Raw genomic sequence first — 18,519 nt, 5'->3', positions numbered from 1 at the left:
AATTCCCTGCAATAGTTATGGAGAAATACTTCAAAGAGCTTCTAAGAAATATGTATTCCTATTTTAAAGGGTGTCTTTTATTCCTGTTCTCTTTAGAGCAGAGGTGATTGCAGCATTCAGTGATGGATATTGATCCAGGGTCTCTCCTAAGGAGGTCTGGCCAGGTCAGAGAAGCTGTGCCTTGAGGTCTGACCCAGTGTGGACAACCTTGCTCCACCTTCCCCAGCCCCATCCTGTCTCTCCTCGCTCACCTGGGACCTGCTTTGCTCAGAGAACTGGCAGCACTCAGGCAAAGAGGGGTTTTCTTCTTTTATTTTAGCAACCTAAAACTGCTGAGTTTCCCCATGGCAAACAGACACCCTCCTCAAGTGTGTGCCAGCCCAAGGTGCCACCAAGGAGGTTCCCCTTCCCCAAGGCAGAACCAGGCAAGGAATGTTTCAGACACACAGGGAGTTCTGCAATAAACACAAACCCAGAGTTGGCTGAAGGCAGAATTAGAGCAGCTTCTGAAGGACAGACAAGCTTTGAACTCCTTGCAGCTGAAAGCACCAAGTGGGTGGTTGGGAGGTGTGTGAGTGAGCCAAGAGTGAGGGAAGGGAAATGCAGAGAGCCCTGGAAGTGCTTCTGTGCAGCCAGGCTGTGGGGAAGGGCACTGCAGAGCTGCCCTGGGCCAGCTGTGAGGGTGGATTATCATCCCAACCTGCACTGGGCCATTGCAAGGGGCTGTTGCCATGGACACTGCACTGACCCCACTGTGCCAGCCCTTTGCTCAGGGCTGCTGTCACTGCCCAGAGCCAGAGGGGATCCCTTGCTGGGGGCTTGTGCCACGGCCACCTGCCCTGTGCCGCGCTGGCTGCTCAGGCGTCGTGGAACCAGCAGCAAACGCCACTGCCAGGGCCAAAGGTCAGCTCAGCCAGACAGAAAGGGTCAGTGCTGCCACCTGTTTCCATGGCAACCCTCCCTGGGACACCACACCTGGGTCACCTGTCCTGGCAATTGCCATGGAAACCCGGCTCATTGGAAATGCAACGGTGGACAAAGGTTTTAGTGGGGCCTGCCACAACAGGACAAAGGGTGGTTGTTGCAGTGTGTTTCTTGTTCATGGTCTGTTCTGTTATTGCCCAAGTTGAAGGTTTGGTCCAAATGAGACCCTCCCACAGCACATTGTCAATCTACCCTGAGTCACCTGTAAATTCTACCTTAGACCCACCGCATGCTTGGAATTCCACTTCAGAAATCCCCTAAACTTCGATGTTTAGGGGATTAGTTAGTCCATGTGACTTTGATGTTAGTCCATGTGACCCAATTTTCCCCCCCTACCTCCCTCATTGGATGATGATTTTGTGAACCCTGCCTTTTACCCTGCCCAGGATATCTCTGATTAGCTGATGCTTTGTACCCTCCTGACACCGCCCGCTCTCAGGCCACTGGTGTTCTGGCTAGCTGTTGGCCGATGGCAGTGCCAGGAGTGGGGAACCACGTGGGGACTATGTTTCCCAGCGTGGAACCTCCAGAGCTGTACATACACCGGGCTCTGTAGCTCTCAGGGTGTCAGCGGTCGTGGCGAAAGGATCTGAGAGGACTCAGTTTCTTCCAAATTCCCAGGAACAAGTTTATTATAAGGGCAAGGGAGCGATGACAAGGGACAGGGCTGGGACTGCAGGGAAGAGGTCTGAGCCGAGACTCCTCGAGCACCTCTGTGCGTCAGGTTATAAGGACAGTGGGCGGTCAGAACATCAACCAATGGGAAGATCGTGAGGGAGAAGTTGGGGGAGTGGAATACAATATTAAGGACCAATGGTAAGGACGCAGGGGAGGGGCGGCAATTGTACAAGCAATGGGGCATCGAGGAAAGGGTGATGAGCAGGGAAAGGACTAGAACAAAAGGTGGGGTTTACATTGACTGATAGGGCTTGGGGGTAGGATAAAGGTGATGGATGGGGAACACTCTGGAAAAAGGGGAGGGGCTTACAATGATTGAGAACCGGGGACAAACCATTCAGGGAAAACAGGGGAGCAACTGGGGCGAACCAACTTGAACTTAACAACATCAAACAAACATCAAACGAACAGGCGGCAACATCTCCCCCTTTCTTTTTCAAGAAGAGGGGGATGCAAGGTCTGGGGGAGTAGAGGGTACAGTGAACCATTTTGCGGAGGGAGAGGGTGGAGGAGGAGGATGTGAAGTAACATAATTGACTTGAGGTGGGGGGGATACAAGATGTAAGATGGACTGAACTAAACATCTTTTTAACACTGTGAAAGCAGCCAAAACTATAAAAATGACAAAAACAACCCATAACACAGTTCAAATAATGGAGGAGAGCCATCCGGACACACCCAATCCTGAGAACAAGTTGGTGACCCAGTCGCCGGTTTCCTGATGAATCTGGTGGATCATGCCCTTCATCTCGGAGATGGTCTTTCGAATGTCGGGGCTCCGGCTGGTAAGGTTCAAGCAGCAGAGCCCCTCGAAGTCTCTGCAATCATGGTTATGGAGGAGCAGTAGGAAATCGATGGCTGCTCAGTTTTGTAGAGTGGCCCGCCTGGTTATTTCCTCGTCTTCGAGGAGGTCGCCTAGCGCAGTTGACGTTAAATTGGCCTGTTTAACTACCCAACACTCGAACTGGCCTAATTCACCCAGGGCTTGAGCAGCGGCCAACCATGGTAAAAACACGGACACTGCCACCCGTTTTGGCTTGCTCCAATGAAAGATTTCGGAATCACAGTCCGGGTCTAGGTTTTCCAGACTGCGCTTCTTGATAGCCGAATTATTTTTTGGTGTCCAATTTTCAATTTGGGTTGCATTGGGGGAAAACAGGGACAACTGGCCTAAGGTACATGGCCCTCCGAGAAGGCGAGAGGGGATGCCAGCCCATGCCCGGTCTCCACATATCAGGAACATTCCTTTCGGCAGCTTAAGAGGGCGAGAATCTAGTGTGGAAGGCATTTTCACGTGTGCGATGTTCTTGCACCACGCAGCTGCCTGGAATTTTTTGTTATCCTGGATCATTTTTGGATATAGGGAAGGATTATCTGGGTAGTAACGGAACTGAACGCAAAAGGGTGCCAGAGAAGAGTTTAATAAATCAAATTCTTGAGGCTCAGCGACGGCCCGCTCTAGGTAAGCCTGCCAGTCCCTCCAAAGGAGGAGGGGATTCTGGACGGGTTTCTTTACCTTATAAGATGGAAGGGAGCGGACCACTCGCTGAGCTGGCCTACCTTTGTTGGCCTCTTTCACTAATTCCATCAGGGATTCTGGGTACTCCTCTGGCTTTAATGGGATCCCCACCAGGCAGGTGGTCATTGGATTTCCCGCTGCTCCGGTGGACAAACATAACTCATCCCTCTGCAGAGACTTCACCAACATTACCCAAACATTTTGTTTGGGTTGGGGCACAATCCACGCGGCTGCCTGGGCCACCAGTAGAACCAGGAGTGCGATGTTCAGGGTAAGACTCGCTGCCGTCATTTTCGGATGGCTCTCTGAAACGAAAAATGAACGCTTTTATTTAACATAATAGGGGAGCAGTTCATTAAAAGGAAAAGGGAATTCGAGATCTTCCTCCTCCTCATCGCTTTCAGGGGTCATCGGGGTGGCTTGCATGGACACGACGCTCTTTTTCTTTTTCGTCTGGTGGCCTGGTAGGATGTTTTGGGACATAAGGCTTCACCCACTTTTGTGGGATCCACCTTAGTCCCTGGGGCGAGGAAACGCAAGCGTAGCCTCGCCCCCAGGTCACCAGATCGAACGGACCCAGGACCTTTTGGGTCTCTGGGTCTCGGACCAGCACTGGAGGGCAATGTTGTAGCCTGTAGTTGCTGGTGGACTGGAAGTGCCGGGCCACTGGAGGGTTGGGATCCTGGTCACTGCAATTCAAAAAGTTGATGGTAAACAACGCTTTACATAATCTCTCATGAGGCGTGCAGCCTCTCATCGTCCCTTTCTGATGAGCTAAGACACGTTTGAGCGATTGGTGGGCTCGCTCAACAACCGCTTGGCCGGTGGGGGAGTGTGGGATGCCTCTTTTGTGTTCTACTCCCCACTCTTGCAGGAATTCCTCCAGTTTCCTGGAGGCATATGCTGGGCCGTTGTCTGTTTTGAGTTCTTTGGGGACCCCCAGCACAGAGAAAGCCTACATGAGATGTTTGCAGACATGCTCGGCTTTCTCCCCTGTGTGGGCAGAAGCAAAGACCGCGCCTGAGAAAGTATCGATGGAGACATGTACAAACCGAAGCCTACCAAACTCGGGGATGTGCGTCACATCCATTTGCCACACTTCACAGCTCCCCAGGCCTCGAGGGTTGACTCCCGATCCCAGGGAGGGCATGGCGGTGGTCTGGCAGTGTGGGCATGTGGCCACAATGGCTCTGGCCTGATCCCGCCGCAGGTGGAATTGGCGGACCAGACCAGGCACATTTTGATGGAACATTTGGTGACTCAGCTTGGCTTGTTGGAACAGATCGGGGAGTTGAGCCATTGAAACAGGGGTGGCGAGGGAATCGGCTATCCGATTCCCTTCGGCCACCGGGCCAGGGAGGTCCGTGTGTGACCTCACATGCATTACAAAAAAAGGTTGCTTTCTGTGGGAAACAGTGTAAATCAATGCAGAAAGCAACTCAAACAGCTTTGGGTTTGAGACCTCCTTCAGGGCTGCATGCTCAGCCCTTGCGACCACCCCTGCTACATAAGCCGAATCTGTTATTAGATTGAAAGGTTCAGAAAACCTCTCAAAGGCCCTGACAACTGCATCTAACTCAGCAACCTGTGGAGATCCCTCCACATACTTAACATCTGTTTCCCATTGCTGAGTCTCGGGATCTCACCAAGGCACTACAGACCTGTGAGATGCCCCGGATGCGTCAGTGAACACAGTCAAGGCTTTGAGGGGCTTCCTGCTCCGCACTGCTTTTGGAATTGCATTGAATTTGGAATTGAAAAATTTGTGGGCAGGGGCATGGACGGAGACTTGTCCTTCATAGCTGTCAAATGCAATTTGGAGGATCTCATTTTCCCGAAGCAATTGATTGAACATTTCTTTGGTCAGCTTATCTGGGGACACTTTGTCTCGAGACAAGCTGACTGGTAATCGAATGCATGCAAAATCACACCCGGCCATCTCCCTAAGCCTAGCCCGAGCTCTCCCGATGAGCTGAGCCATCAGTTCCTGTGGCCGGGTGACACTTTTGGACCTCTGATGACTCAAGAACACCCACTCTATTATCAAGAGGGGATCCTTAGAGCCTTGGTCCCATTGGAAAATCATCCCATGTAGATGTGGCATCTTTCCTAACACTATAAACTCGAATGGTAGGGTCGGTTCATACCGATGCGCCTGTCTCTCCGCCAGGGCATCTTCTACCTTCTCCAGGGCTTTCTTCGCTTCTGGGGTCAGGGTCCTGGGAGAACTAAGCTCCTTCTCCCCCTTCAAAAGCACAAAGAGGGGGGCTAGGTCTTCAGTAGTGAGGCCCAGCCAAGGCCTGACCCAGTTCAAGGTCCCACACAGTGAATGGAGGTCTGCCAAGGTTTTCGGATTGCTGTTAATAGCCAATTTCTGCGGCACAATGGTCCGCTCAGCATTCCGCAGACCCAGATACTTCCAGGGCGGCATCCTCTGAACCTTGTCCTCCTGGAGCTGAAAACCTGCAGATGTTAGAATGTTAACCACTCGGTCAAGCGATTGCGTAAATAGATAGTCATGGGGGGCGCATACCAGGACATCATCCATGTAATGATGGATGATGACCTCCCCCATTTCGGCGCGCAAAGGGGACAGCAATGAGGCGACATACCACTGGCAGATAGTGGGTGAGTTCTTCATGCCCTGGGGCAATACCCGCCAGTGGAATCTCCTCATTGGGGCTTCTCGGTTAAGGGTTGGAACCGAGAAGGCAAACCGCGGGGCATCTTCAGGGTGTAGGGGAATCTGGAAAAAGCAATCTTTAATATCAATAACGGCCAAATTCCAATTTCGGGGGAGCATAGTCGGGGTAGGCATCCCTGGTTGGAGGGGCCCCATGTCAACAATGACTTTATTAATAGCCCGAAGGTCATGGAGGAGTCGCCACTTGTCTTTCCCCGGCTTTCGGATGACAAAGACCGGGGAATTCCAAGGGCTCGTGGTCTCAACTATATTTCCTTTCGCTAGTTGCTCCTCCACGAGTTCGTTGAGCGCCTTTAATTTGTCTTTTCGAAGCGGCCACTGATCAATCCAAATAGCTTCATCAGTGGTCCAATCTAACTTTTGGAAAGGGCGCTCTACAGTGGCCGCTATCAAAAATCCCGAGGGGTTTTTGGGATTTCTATTTTTACCCCCCATTGTGACATAAGGTCCCTCCCCCACAAGGGAACCTGGAAATCCACAACGAATGGGCGTAAATTTGCCAATTGCCCATCCGGCCCCATAATTTGCACTACGCTCTTTGAGATTTGTGCCAATTGGGTACCCCCTATACCCTGTATTTTGCCAGCCACGGGTTGCAACTCCCAATGTGACGGCCATCTCCTTTCGGGGATGATCGTCACATCTGCCCCCGTGTCAAGCAGACCTTTCATGTTGATTAACTCGGCACCTTGCTTGACACTGCAGTCAACTATAGGTTTGTTTTCTCCCACCACCTCTGCCCAGTAGATGCCTGGTGCATGGTCATCTACTGGGATTCCTTCAGGGATAGGGATGTACTGGGCGATGATGTGGCCTTTGGGAAGGAAGTATGGTGGGTGATTGCAACGCACCAAAAGAATGAGATCCTCTGGACCACCCGGGAAGGTGATCGGGGAGATCTCGATTTCTGGGGGTGTATGCTTTGTGTCCCCGATGGCGATGTACTTACACACGTGTCTGTTGTCCATCCGGTTTCCCTCCAGTGGGTCCACAGCAACTACTGTCCAGTGCTGGGACCGAAAAAGGATGTCTCTCACGGTTATCAAATGTCGTGTCCGGTAGATTGTCCAAGCCTGGGAATGTGAGCCCCCCTCCTCCGCGAGACCTGCCCCATTTGTAGCATCGCGCGGGGCAGGTTCGCGCCGCTCCCCTAGTTTTTTTTTATTGAACCTTCTTTTGCCCTCGCCCCCAAGTTGCTCCCTTGGCTAGGGTGTGCTGCTGGGCAATCCCTAGCCATGTGCCCTGGTTGTCCGCAGCGATAACAATGCAGTGGTGGACGCGCTGGTGTTACTGGCATTGACTGCGTCACGGCTGCGGTTGGTATCCTCCTCGATGTCGGCGGTGGTATGGCCCTGGACATCCCTGTCATTGGAGCTTTCTTGGTGCATGCTTCAATCAGGGTGTCCAGCGTCAGGGTAGGATAGAGCGGCAGGCTGAAGATGATTTGACGGCAAAGCTCGTTGGTGTTCGCCTTTGCCACTTCTAACACCAGCTGTTCCTGGAGCTCCGCCTTTTCAACTTGTCTTTCTACCTGCTTCTGTAATCTATCAACAAATTTATTGAAGGGCTCATCTGGGAGCTGGTAAATACTCATCAAAATTAACTTGGGGTCCCTCCTCAGGCAAGGTATAAAATACCTTCTCAGCAGTTTCCATGATTTTTTTTATCACAGTCCGGGGCAACACCTTGGCCTGCTCTTCCGGTTTATCCCAATCCCCTTCACCGCACAAGTGTTCCAAAGTTAGAGGGACTCCATCTGCGTCATCCGCAGTTTCATTACTGTGCAAAAGCTCTGGAAGGATGGTTTCCAATGATCTCTTCCATCCCTGTTTCCACAGCCTGAAATCGGCTGAGGAAAGGAGACAGGAAAACAACTCCTTTAGATCATGGGGAACCATTTCGTTTGCTGAGAAGGTAGCCTTTAATAACCCTTTAAAATACTCGCTACTCCTCCCAAACTCCTTCTGTGCCTTGCACAGCTCCCTCTTTGTTTGGAATGAGAAGGCTTCCCATTCTCAGGATCGCCCTCCCCTCCCACGAAAAGTCACTGGTGCAGCAAGGGGGATATTTACCAGTTCCGGGTTCTGGTTCTCAGGCCCAGCTCCCCCGATTCCCAAAGCGTGGGAACCGGATGTTGGAGCGTGGGAACCGGAAGGGGGAGCGTGGGAACCAGGAGCCGGAAGGGGCGGGACTGGAGGACCAACTGAGTAGGGGGGTAAAGGGGCGGAGCGGTAACCGGAAAGGGAGTGGCTTGGGGGAGTGGTGTTGTCAGGACCCACCCCTGAGGAGGAGGAACTTCTCGAGGGGTAGTGGGAGGAACTATGGTAGGGGGAAGGGGAGGAGTTAGGGAGGAAGGGGTTGAACTTGGAAGGACGGAAGGGATTATGGGAAGAAGGAGCACAAGAGAAGGTCCCAGCCATGTGGTCCCCGCCATCTTGTGCCCTTCGGGAGCCATTTTGTGGATCACAGGTAGGATAGGGGAACATAGGGGAGTAATGGGAAGAAGGGGAAACTGAGGCACAGGGGTCTGGGGGTAAAAGCTGGGGATTTACAACATCATACAATGGGGAATTTTGAACCTGGGAAGTATTTAACAGGGGTTTCACAACTGGGGAAGCAGGGGAATGGGTAGGTGCTCTGACAGAATGGCCAGGGCTGTCAGGGCAAGGGTTCTGCAGGAGACGTGGGGAGCCAGGGATCCTAGTACCCTTAGGGGAGCCCTGTGCAGGGCAGCTTGCTCTGCAGGTCGCTCTGCAGGTCTCTCGCAACTCAGGATCAGGGGGAGAGGAACACAGGGGAGGAGAAACTGGGGAAACTGGGGACGATTGGGGCGGCTGCTCTTGCACTTTCTTTTCTGCTATTAATGCGGTCCGAATTAGAATAAAAAGGGTAACTAATTTAGAGGCCGATTTGTCCCCCTCATTCACTAGCTTGGTTAATTTAATTCCAACAGAATTCCAAAACTCCACCGAATTCACCTGGTCAAGGGTTACATGTGGGAAGTGCAAGAACAACTATCTCACTAATCGTCTAACCCTCCCTTTTGAAAACTTTTTGTTCCCCCCCTCAAGGATGCCCGCAACTTGGAAATAAACTCTCATTTGCTGAGCCGACATATGCGCCCCCATTCTGCCCCCGGCTCAACAATCCTACCACCCCCTAGCAGCAAATGCAAACTTAAAGAACTAAAAATAAGGGTCAGGACTGGGTTACAACACACTCTCCCCCCCCGAGGGAGCCACAACCACACAGGGGGTCCACCACACACTCCCCCCTTTCCCCCACTGGGGAATACTCACCCAGTCCTGACAGGAGCTGCAGGAGATGTCCACGACCACCAAGGCGATCTTCGGCGCGTCGAAGACTGCCGCCTTGATCCCCAGGAGCGCCACCCGACAAAAGTGGGTCTGCTCTGCACTGGGGTAGCTGCCGCCCACAGTCTTTTGTAAATCCACAGGAAAGGTTTGCACGACCACTCCGGGGGTCTCCTCACGGCGGAGAGGCCCCACGTTTGGGCGCCAGCTGACACCGCTCGCTCTCAGGCCACTGGTGTTCTGGCTAGCTGTTGGCCGATGGCAGTGCCAGGAGTGGGGAACCACGTGGGGACTATGTTTCCCAGCGTGGAACCTCCAGAGCTGTACATACACCGGGCTCTGTAGCTCTCAGGGTGTCAGCGGTCGTGGCGAAAGGATCTGAGAGGACTCAGTTTCTTCCAAATTCCCAGGAACAAGTTTATTATAAGGGCAAGGGAGCGATGACAAGGGACAGGGCTGGGACTGCAGGGAAGAGGTCTGAGCCGAGACTCCTCGAGCACCTCTGTGCGTCAGGTTATAAGGACAGTGGGCGGTCAGAACATCAACCAATGGGAAGATCGCGAGGGAGAAGTTGGGGGAGTGGGATACAATATTAAGGACCAATGGTAAGGACACAGGGGAGGGGCGGCAATTGTACAAGCAATGGGGCATCGAGGAAAGGGTGATGAGCAGGGAAAGGACTAGAACAAAAGGTGGGGTTTACATTGACTGATAGGGCTTGGGGGTAGGATAAAGGTGATGGATGGGGAACACTCTGGAAAAAGGGGAGGGGCTTACAATGATTGAGAACCGGGGACAAACCATTCAGGGAAAACAGGGGAGCAACTGGGGCGAACCAACTTGAACTTAACAACATCAAACAAACATCAAACGAACAGGCGGCAACAGGTCGAATTTGGGGTCCTGTCACCTGGTGCTTCATGGACAAGTTTTCTGCACTTTTCTCTTTTCAGAGGTCTTACAAGTATGAGCTGAAGCTTAACATTCATGGGAGCAGCAATCACTTAAGGCTGCACCTCTTGGGGCAAGGTCTGGAGCCACGGCTGGAGTTCAGTCCCCCAGCACTAAAGATGGGATGGGTGCTGGTGGACAGCGATGGGGTGGAGGCCACAGTGGTGGTGAAGAACCCATGCGAATTCCCCATCGAGTTTTACTGCCTGGATTTGGATGAGCAGTACCTTGAGGAGGAGAAGGTGAGAAGGCAGGTCTGGTCCCCGTGTACATGCTGCCCAAGCTTCACAGCACTCCAATATTGCCAGGCTTGTGTCAGGGAGATGGAGGCAATGCCCAGGGCAAAGCCAGCTCTGCTGATGTGCTGTGGGAGGATTTAAAGAGTTTGTGTTGTTGGGAGGAAGGGAGGAGACAGCAAACCTGAGGTAAACATGATCTGCCCTGGTTGATGCCTGGGACCTTTGCATTGTCCTTGAGATGGGCAGGGGCTGCTTACAGTGGAGGCTCTGTCCCAGCCAGGGCCTGGTATGTGGGTCCATGGTGCCAAGCCCAGCTGGCAGGCTGGGCATGACTTGGGCTGGGAATGTGCTCTGGCAGAAAACTCCACTGGTTCTCAGGGCTTTGCTGGCAGAGTGCAGTCCTGGCTAGTGTGGCTAGTGTGGCTGCAGGCAGTGAGCAGCTCATGGTCATTGTTTGCTTCAGATGAGTCACTTGGGAGGGGTTTCTCTCCCAGTCCTGCTTGTAGCTCTTGCCTCTGCTCTGGAGCCTGCTCACCCCACTGGGCATAACAAAATACTTGTACTTGATGGAAATCAAAAAGCCCATTTCCAAAAGCTCAGTGCCTTCAAAGAAGGAGTTGTGAGGATGAAGGTGACAGAAGTATAAACAGGATTTTCTCTTCTCTTTCAGATGCTGAGGCATCTGGGACTGCATCCCCAAGGGCCTCCCCTTCCCCCTGCTGCTGTCCTCTCCAGAGTTGACTGCCCAGAGGAGCAGCTGGGCTCTGCAGAGCATGTGAAGCCCTTCACCATTGTTACACATGAAGACAATCTGGTGGGTACTGCAGTGGTGCTGGCACTGAAGGTGCCAGGGCAGGGACCAGGCTAGATGGGGGCATGGGGGACAGGTTGGATGGAAAAGGATCATTGTGGAGAGGTAGTGAAGATGTGATGGGGCCCCACATCTGCAGGTCTCCTTTCTGTCAGGGATGGGGCAAAAGAGACAGCTTTGCTGGAGACAGAGCAGTTCTGTAAGAGGGGAAAAATCACTTAAAAACATTAATTTCCTTTGAGGAGAAGATCCTGAGTTAGAAGGGGTGTCCTAGACAAAACAAACACCAGTAAGGAAAACCAAGTTCCTGGGCAGGTGCACTGATTTATTCTCTCTTCCACTGGTTGATGAAGGCCCATTTTTCTTTCCAGGATGGGAATGTCTCAGGGCTCACCCCTCTCTCCCTTTTCTCTCTCCCTTTAGGCCAGGACCCCAGATGAGAAGGGCAGTTCTGCTGAGGGCCAGCCAAAGACAGGTAAAGCAGTGAGCAGAGACAAGTCTCCAAAGGGGAACCAAATATCTACAGAGAGAACAGAAAGTCCCTCTTTTTTCCCAGGAAAAATTTCCCCCTGGGAATCCTCCAGCACAAGATCCAAAAGTACACTGGAAGGTGCCTCCATCCCCACAGAATTCCTCAGGTGAGCTGCACAGGAGGAGGTGATGCCTCTGCTTCTTGGTCCTCTTGCCAAGCAAGGTCCATCGTCCCCAGCTGCACACGGACCCTGTGCCAGTGCCTCCATGGGATGGCCAGTGCACCCTCCTTGTTTCATTTGCTCCTCAGCAATGTCTGAAGCCTCCTCTTTAATTGCCAGGCTGAAACGGTACCGGTGGACAGTGCCTGCCCTCGGTGAGGTGGAACTGAAGGTCCACTTCTCCACCAAAAAGCCAGGGAAGTTTGAGCAGACGCTGAGGTTTGAGCTGGTGGGGACAAAGCGGCAGTACGAGCTGCCCTGCAGTGGCACCGGCCTGTACCCCAGCATCAGCCAGAACCCACGGTAAGGCTGGCCCCTGGCAGCCTCCCACACTGCTGCCCCCGAGCTCACAGCCAGGGCTGCTCCTTGGGCATTCTGGCCTGGCCACATGGTGCTGCCTGACGTCACCCAGCATCTCTTTCTGTGCTGGGAGCTGGGAAGGCAGATGGTCCCTGAGCCACCAGGATGGGCTATGGCTTTCTGACTGCATTTCCTACCTGGAGCATCTCATAGCTCCTCCTTCCCTGCTTTCTCTGCCCAGGCTGGTGTTTCCACAGTGGAGGAAGACCATGAAGGAAGGTGAAATCATCTTCAAGGAATATGTTGAGAGCACCAAGCAATTCCACTTTGGACCGCTGCTGTGTGGGAAATCAAGAGAGTGGTATGTGCTCCCTGCTGGCTGTTGTACTTTTCTGGACACGCTTGGAGACGTGCTGTGCTGGTGGCACAATCCAGGGCAGTCCCTGGCAGAGTCCTGGCACACACCTGGGTTTGAAGGAGCACAGATGTGTGAACCTGAGCATACAAGAGGCAAATGAGCCTTGGGGGAGCCGCTCTGCCTGCCTGCTGGCTGCCTTGGCCAGAGCCCCAGGCTGCTGCCAGTCCAAAGGGCACTTGGGGCAACTTTTGTCTGCCTCCACATCTCAGCTTCACCCCTTAAGAAATGTATGGTGGTTTTTGAAGTGCTTTGAGCTCTGCAGTTAGCCTGATTGAGCAATTATTCTGTAGATGGTTTTGTAAACCTGTCATTGATCTGTAATTATTAATAAGATTTTATGGTTGACCTGCCAGTGGGTGTCAGGGGCTATGTACAGCAGGAACTACATTTGCCTGTAATGACATTGCATCATCACTGCTGGATAAAGTCTGCCTGAAAACGTTGTCATTGAAGCTATTGTGCATTTCTACTTTTACTGTCACTTTTTAAAAAACAGTATTTAACATTAAGTTCTTGTCTCCATGGGAGCTCTGGAGGGCTAAAGCTATTTTGACAACATAGTTTCAAAAAACAGACAATCTTTAGCCAGCTTTATGGGATGGTCTGGGATTTTTGTTTGCCTCTTTAACCCTTCCACTCCAAAGTCATTTCCACACCTGAGAGAAGGGTCATTTGTTATCTTTTTGCATTCCTCTTGGGAAATTATGCTTTATATGTCTTTCTTAGACTTTGAGCTAACCCATGAAATCCAAAGCAGTTTCATGACTTTTTGGAAAGAGATCAGCTAAACTCTTTTTCCAAAAGCTTTTCTTTACACCCTGCAGGGAAGGCACCCCAAGAAAGAAGGGGAAAGCACCCATGTGCCTGGTGTACTGTTATTTTTCTAAGCACCTTTGAATTTACATTGTATTAAAACCACTTGAAGTGGCCTGAGCATCACCAGGCTTCTGGGGTGGAGGCACCAAGTACAGGGGAAGGCATCAAAGTCAGGCAAGGATGAGCACACGCCCACGCCCCTGGCTGGGATCCACTTCCCTCACTTGTTTGTTAGAGCAGGCTCTTCCAGCACCGCTTCCTCGGCTGCACACGGTGCTTTCCTCGATGCGTGGCAAAGGCAACAGTCTCCTCTGCAGCCTTTTCCCCTTTTGTGGACAGGTACAAGGCCCAGAACTGTCCTAGCAATTCGGAGAATATAACCATCCTCAACAACTCCCCCATGGACGTAGAGGTCCAGTTCTCCTTTGAGGATGATGAGAAAGCAGAGACCTTCCTTCTGGACCCTCCCAGCATGACCCTGAAACCAAAGAAGAAGCAGGTAGGAGAAGGGCAGGTAGAGCAGGCACCGTAGAAGTGCCCAGGAGCTGCTGCTCCTGCTCACACACAGTGCTCTTTCTGTTTCTTTCCATGGGGCCGGGTCCAGGAGCTGACCATTTGGGCATACCCCACTTCCCCTGGCTTCCTGGAAGACAAACTCATCTGCTGCATTAACAAGAATCCAGAGCCAGTGGTCTTCAGCCTGTGCTGCCATGGGGTGCACATGAAGCTGGAGGTCAGCCCCCTGGAGCTGTCTTTTGGCAAGCTGCTTCTGCACAGGTCAGTCATCCCACACGCACTCCAAGACTTGTGACAAAGACAGAACGTTTGGCTCTGCTTTCCAGGGCTGGGATGGAGCTGCTCCAAGTTGCATTCAGTGGCGAGGCTGGTGTGACCAGCCAGCAGCTGATGCCAAGTGCCTCCTGTCTCTGCAGGACTGACAGCAGGACCTTGGTCCTGAAAAACAACACCCTACTGCCCATGGCCTGGCAGCTCAGTGGGCTGGATGACCTTGTTGAGGACTTCTCACTGTCACAAGATAACGGCACCATTGATCCCCGCTCAGAGATTGAAGTGACAGTGAATTTCAAGGCCCAGCAGATTGGCACCATTGAGAAGAGCCTTCGACTCGAGGTGAGAGGGACTGTGCCCTGCCTGGCACAGTGAGCAGCCACGTGCTCTTAGGGACAGAGTCAGGAAGAGCTGCTCCTGACAGACACAAGGGTGCTGTGACCCCAACTTCTGCCTCTACACAGCGTTTGCCAGAATGTGCAGTGCATCCACATCCCCCCAGATAACCAGACACTGCACCCTGAGCCTGTAGCACAACCACCTTGGCCCTGTGAATGGTTGAAGGTTGTTGTTTGGTTATACAGACTGCAGCGTGATCTCTACATTTCTCCTGGAGCTTGTCCAAACCTCTGGCATTGTGCAACAAACTCTGCCCCTGGCATTTTGTTCCCCATGGTTTAGGGGCTGCATTTCAGAGAGGGTGCTAGGTGATTGGAAAGGGTTGTCAATGCCACCTGCTCTGAGACACCTCACACTTCCTGTGGTTGTTCTTACATCCCTGTGCCTCTCAAGGATGCTTTAGCAGCAGCATTCCCTCCTGTAGGAATGCAGAGTTGGGCTGATGGGGTTTATACTGCAGCAGAATCCCACTGGGACAGCCCACGAGATGAACGGGTTAGGAAAGCTTGGGTATCCACCAACACTTGTGAAGCCAGGGAGGCCATAGGGGAAGCAGCCAGCAGAGACAAGGACTTAGAGGCTGTCTAGCAAAAGAATAATCTGAACAGTGTTTGTTTCTTGCTGCCTCAGGTTTCAGATACAGAAAACATCCTGGGGATTGTTCAGGTTGAAAACATCAAACTGTCTGCAGAGGTGTATGATGTTCTCCTGAGCATGGTCCTGCCTGAAGGTCAGTGGATGTCTCCCAAACAAAGCAATCCAGGTGCACTGCCTTACCTTGGGTGGTGGGTGACCAAAGCACTTGGGATGGGATGGGATGCAAGGATGGCATGGATACATAAAGCACATACCCTGCAAGCCGCATGGAATAAAGCATTGCCAGGCCACTGGCAGCCTTAAGTCTCTCCCCTCTGAACTTTGAAGTGTGCAGCTTCACGTGCAGGTTGGATTTGGGGGCTTTGAAACAACAGTGACGTGAACAGGCAGTTGGCAATTCCCACAGGCTCAGCACAGCATGTAAAGTGATTGGATTTGTGCTTGGAAGTGAGGAAATGGAAGCCGAGCTCCTTAGCTACTGAGCCTGCAGATACCTTGAGTAAGAAGAGAAAGGGCAGACAAGTAGCTGGAAAACCCTTCCAAGAACAGCAACTTGCTGAAAAGGGTTTTGTGCTGGGACCTCCATGTAGCTTGGGACCTGGTGTATTCTGCAGCAGCTCACAAATACCACGTCTAATCTCGCTCTGCACATTGTCTGCAGATGGAACCTTGGATTTTGGAACCATCAATGTCCAGGATAATGTGAAGAACATCCTGACTCTAACAAACAAAGGGATGTACAACATCGAGTACAGGTGAGTCCAGCTGCCTGGTGGTGAGCATTTCCCTGGGTTCCCAGGCCTGCACTCTCCCTCTGTCAAAGGTTAGAACCTGTTTCCATGCAGGCTACCTCACGATAAACACAAAACCTGGGCTCTCTAATCTCAGCTATTTTACCAGAGAATCCAGCCACAAACCAGCAGTTCTCCCCAGTTCAGCAGGGAACCCAAAGGAGAGCCCCAAGAATTTCAGGCACTGAAATGCTGAGATTCATTGCCTTTCTTTGATGGTCACCTCCTTTCTCCTTCTGAGACTCTGTAAAAGAGTGAATGAAAAATTTCAGTGTCAAGGTTTCTTGCAATAACCTCGTGACCGTCTGTGCTCACTGTCAGGATCCAGGATTCCCTGAGCAGAGCTGCACCCTCCCTTTTCTTCTTTTTCTGGTCCTATGCAAAGTCCTGGCTGTGCTGGCAGCACCTCTACTTGTAACTGCAGAGATCTCCATTCCTTCCCTTTCTGCACAGATTGATGCTGAAGGGTGCAGGTCCCAGGATGCGAGACTTGGCGTCCCACTTCACTGTCAAGCCTCAGTCGGGCAAGCTGATCGCCTCCCAGCCTGGTGTGAATATTGAGATATTCTTCCACCCCACAAGGGAAATCCTCCTCAAGAACAGCCCCATCCTGTACTGCCAGGTGAGCTGCCTGGGCCAGGCTGTGTTACCACACGGTGTTTTGGGAGCATAAACAGGAGAGGTGTCTAATGGAAGGAGGGCTTTAACTGGAGAATCCTCTCTCCTACGTACACAAACAAAGTCTTCAAAACCATTTGGGAGGCTTCCTAAGGGAGCTGAGAATCTGACTCTGGAGGAGGTGCTTTAACAGGGATGGGTGAACTGATGGAGGCCTGGGGTGGAGGCTGGGGACTGGGGTAGAGGACTGGCTGGCCCTCTTTGCTTTGTTTACCACCCCTTCCTGTGGACACAGGTGATAGATGCCATCTCAGGGGAAGGAGGCCAGACTGTCGCCAGCATCCCAGTGAGGGTGTCAGCAAGAGCTGCCTACAGCAAGTTCAGTATTGAGCCTGCCTCACCCATCAGTTTCGGTGCCATGATGAAGGGCAGCAAGAAGAGCCAGACTGTCGTGCTGGAGAACACAGGCATGATCAGCTTCAAATTCCACATCCACCGAGCAACCGAGGATGAATCTCCTTTGGAAAGCAAAAGGTACAAGAAGCCCTGCACCACCCTTCCTGCCTGAGGAGGCACCACCCCACGGCTGGCATGTGGCAGGCAGCCAGGAGACCTGGGCTAGCGCCCATTTGCATCCCTGCCTTGGGGAGAGGGAGCAAAACACGCCTCAGTGTCCCCATGTGTAGTAGGAAGCTGGTGCTAGAGCTGCTCTGTCCAGCAATGGGTGCTGCAGGCTGCTCTCTGGGAACCATGTGGAGCAGGAAGGCTTTCCTCTGTGAGGAGGAAGGCCAGCTTTGGCCTCAGAGAAAGGCAGGGGAGCTCAGCATGACAGATACCTCTGCTTTCTCCTCTCAGTTCAAAGCAAGGGGAGTCTGTTCCATCACCTAGAAAGCGCTCAGCGGGAAGGAAATCAAGCTTGACACAGGTAGGTGACTCCTGCTCCCCAACAATGCTGCTGCAGGGGATGTGAGAAGATGCTGCTGTGCCCAGGCTGGGGGCTCATCTCCACTGGGTGGGACGTGGTCTGCAGGATGGAGTCCAGGATCTGCTCAGTCCCACTGACAGTCCTGTACTCTGGCTCTGACCTGCAGTTGTGGGGTCAGCAGAGGGGAGCAGGTCCTGTGTGTGGTAGCTGCTGGCCAGCATAGGTCTGTGAACACCACAGAAGCAAAAACATCCCCCCCCCGAACTCCCAGTCCACAGAGCTCAGACAACTTTTTTTTTTCTTCTTTTTCTTCTTCCCAGTCCCCTACCTCTGTCCCATCATTTCTCACAGCTGTTTCTGCTCTCCTGTTACCTCTGGAGGCTGAGGATCACAGCTACCACCTTCATTCTTTACGCTCCATCTCCTTTCTCTCTGCCACTTGAGACAGGCTTGCAGCTCCTCTTGGCTTGTTGGGCTCAACCTGGAGCTGCCTTTGGGCCATGGAGTCATCCTTCCCTGCCCTGGGACTGGCTGCTTGGGCCCAGCTGGAGGCCAAGGCAGGACATCCTCTTTGCTGGGGTGCTCAAGGCACAGCTATTACCCTTCAGCCTCTCCTGGAACTTCTTCTGCAGGGTCAGCTCAATGTGGGCATGTTCACGGTGTCCCCGTGCTCCGGCTCCATCGCTCCGTGGGGCCAGCAGCAGATCACGGTGGAGTGCCTCGCAGGGCAGGAGGGGACTTGTGAGGAGCAGCTCTACATTGACATCGTGGGCAGAGAGCCCAGGGACAATCCCCTCGGCATTCCCTTTACCCTGACTGCCGAGTCCTGCCTGCCAGGTACGTACTGTCCACAGGTTCCCCTGGTCAGACCTGCTGCTGATCAGCACCTAAACTTGCTGCTTGGATAGGGAGGCATGCTAGCCCTGGTGTCCCCCCTTGAAATCCTCAGAGTTTCCAGCCCTCTTAAGTCCACT

General features: G+C 52.6%; 1 protein-coding gene across 1 annotated transcript; it reads right to left on the bottom strand.

Annotated features, from left to right (window-relative positions):
* Positions 1-2,322: 2,322 nt before the first annotated feature.
* LOC131590705 (uncharacterized) lies at positions 2,323-4,810 on the bottom strand. Its single transcript, XM_058860970.1, has 2 exons — positions 4,244-4,810; positions 2,323-3,486 (listed from the first exon to the last, which is right to left on the bottom strand). The coding sequence occupies exons 1-2, from the start codon at positions 4,563-4,565 to the stop codon at positions 2,525-2,527; spliced, it is 1,284 nt and encodes a 427-aa protein (XP_058716953.1). The 5' UTR covers positions 4,566-4,810; the 3' UTR covers positions 2,323-2,524.
* Between the last annotated feature and the right edge of the window lie 13,709 nt (positions 4,811-18,519).

Source organism: Poecile atricapillus, chromosome 34, assembly GCF_030490865.1.
Source record: "Poecile atricapillus isolate bPoeAtr1 chromosome 34, bPoeAtr1.hap1, whole genome shotgun sequence".
Taxonomy (NCBI): domain Eukaryota; kingdom Metazoa; phylum Chordata; class Aves; order Passeriformes; family Paridae; genus Poecile; species Poecile atricapillus.
This window is presented reverse-complemented; position numbering and strand designations above follow the sequence as displayed.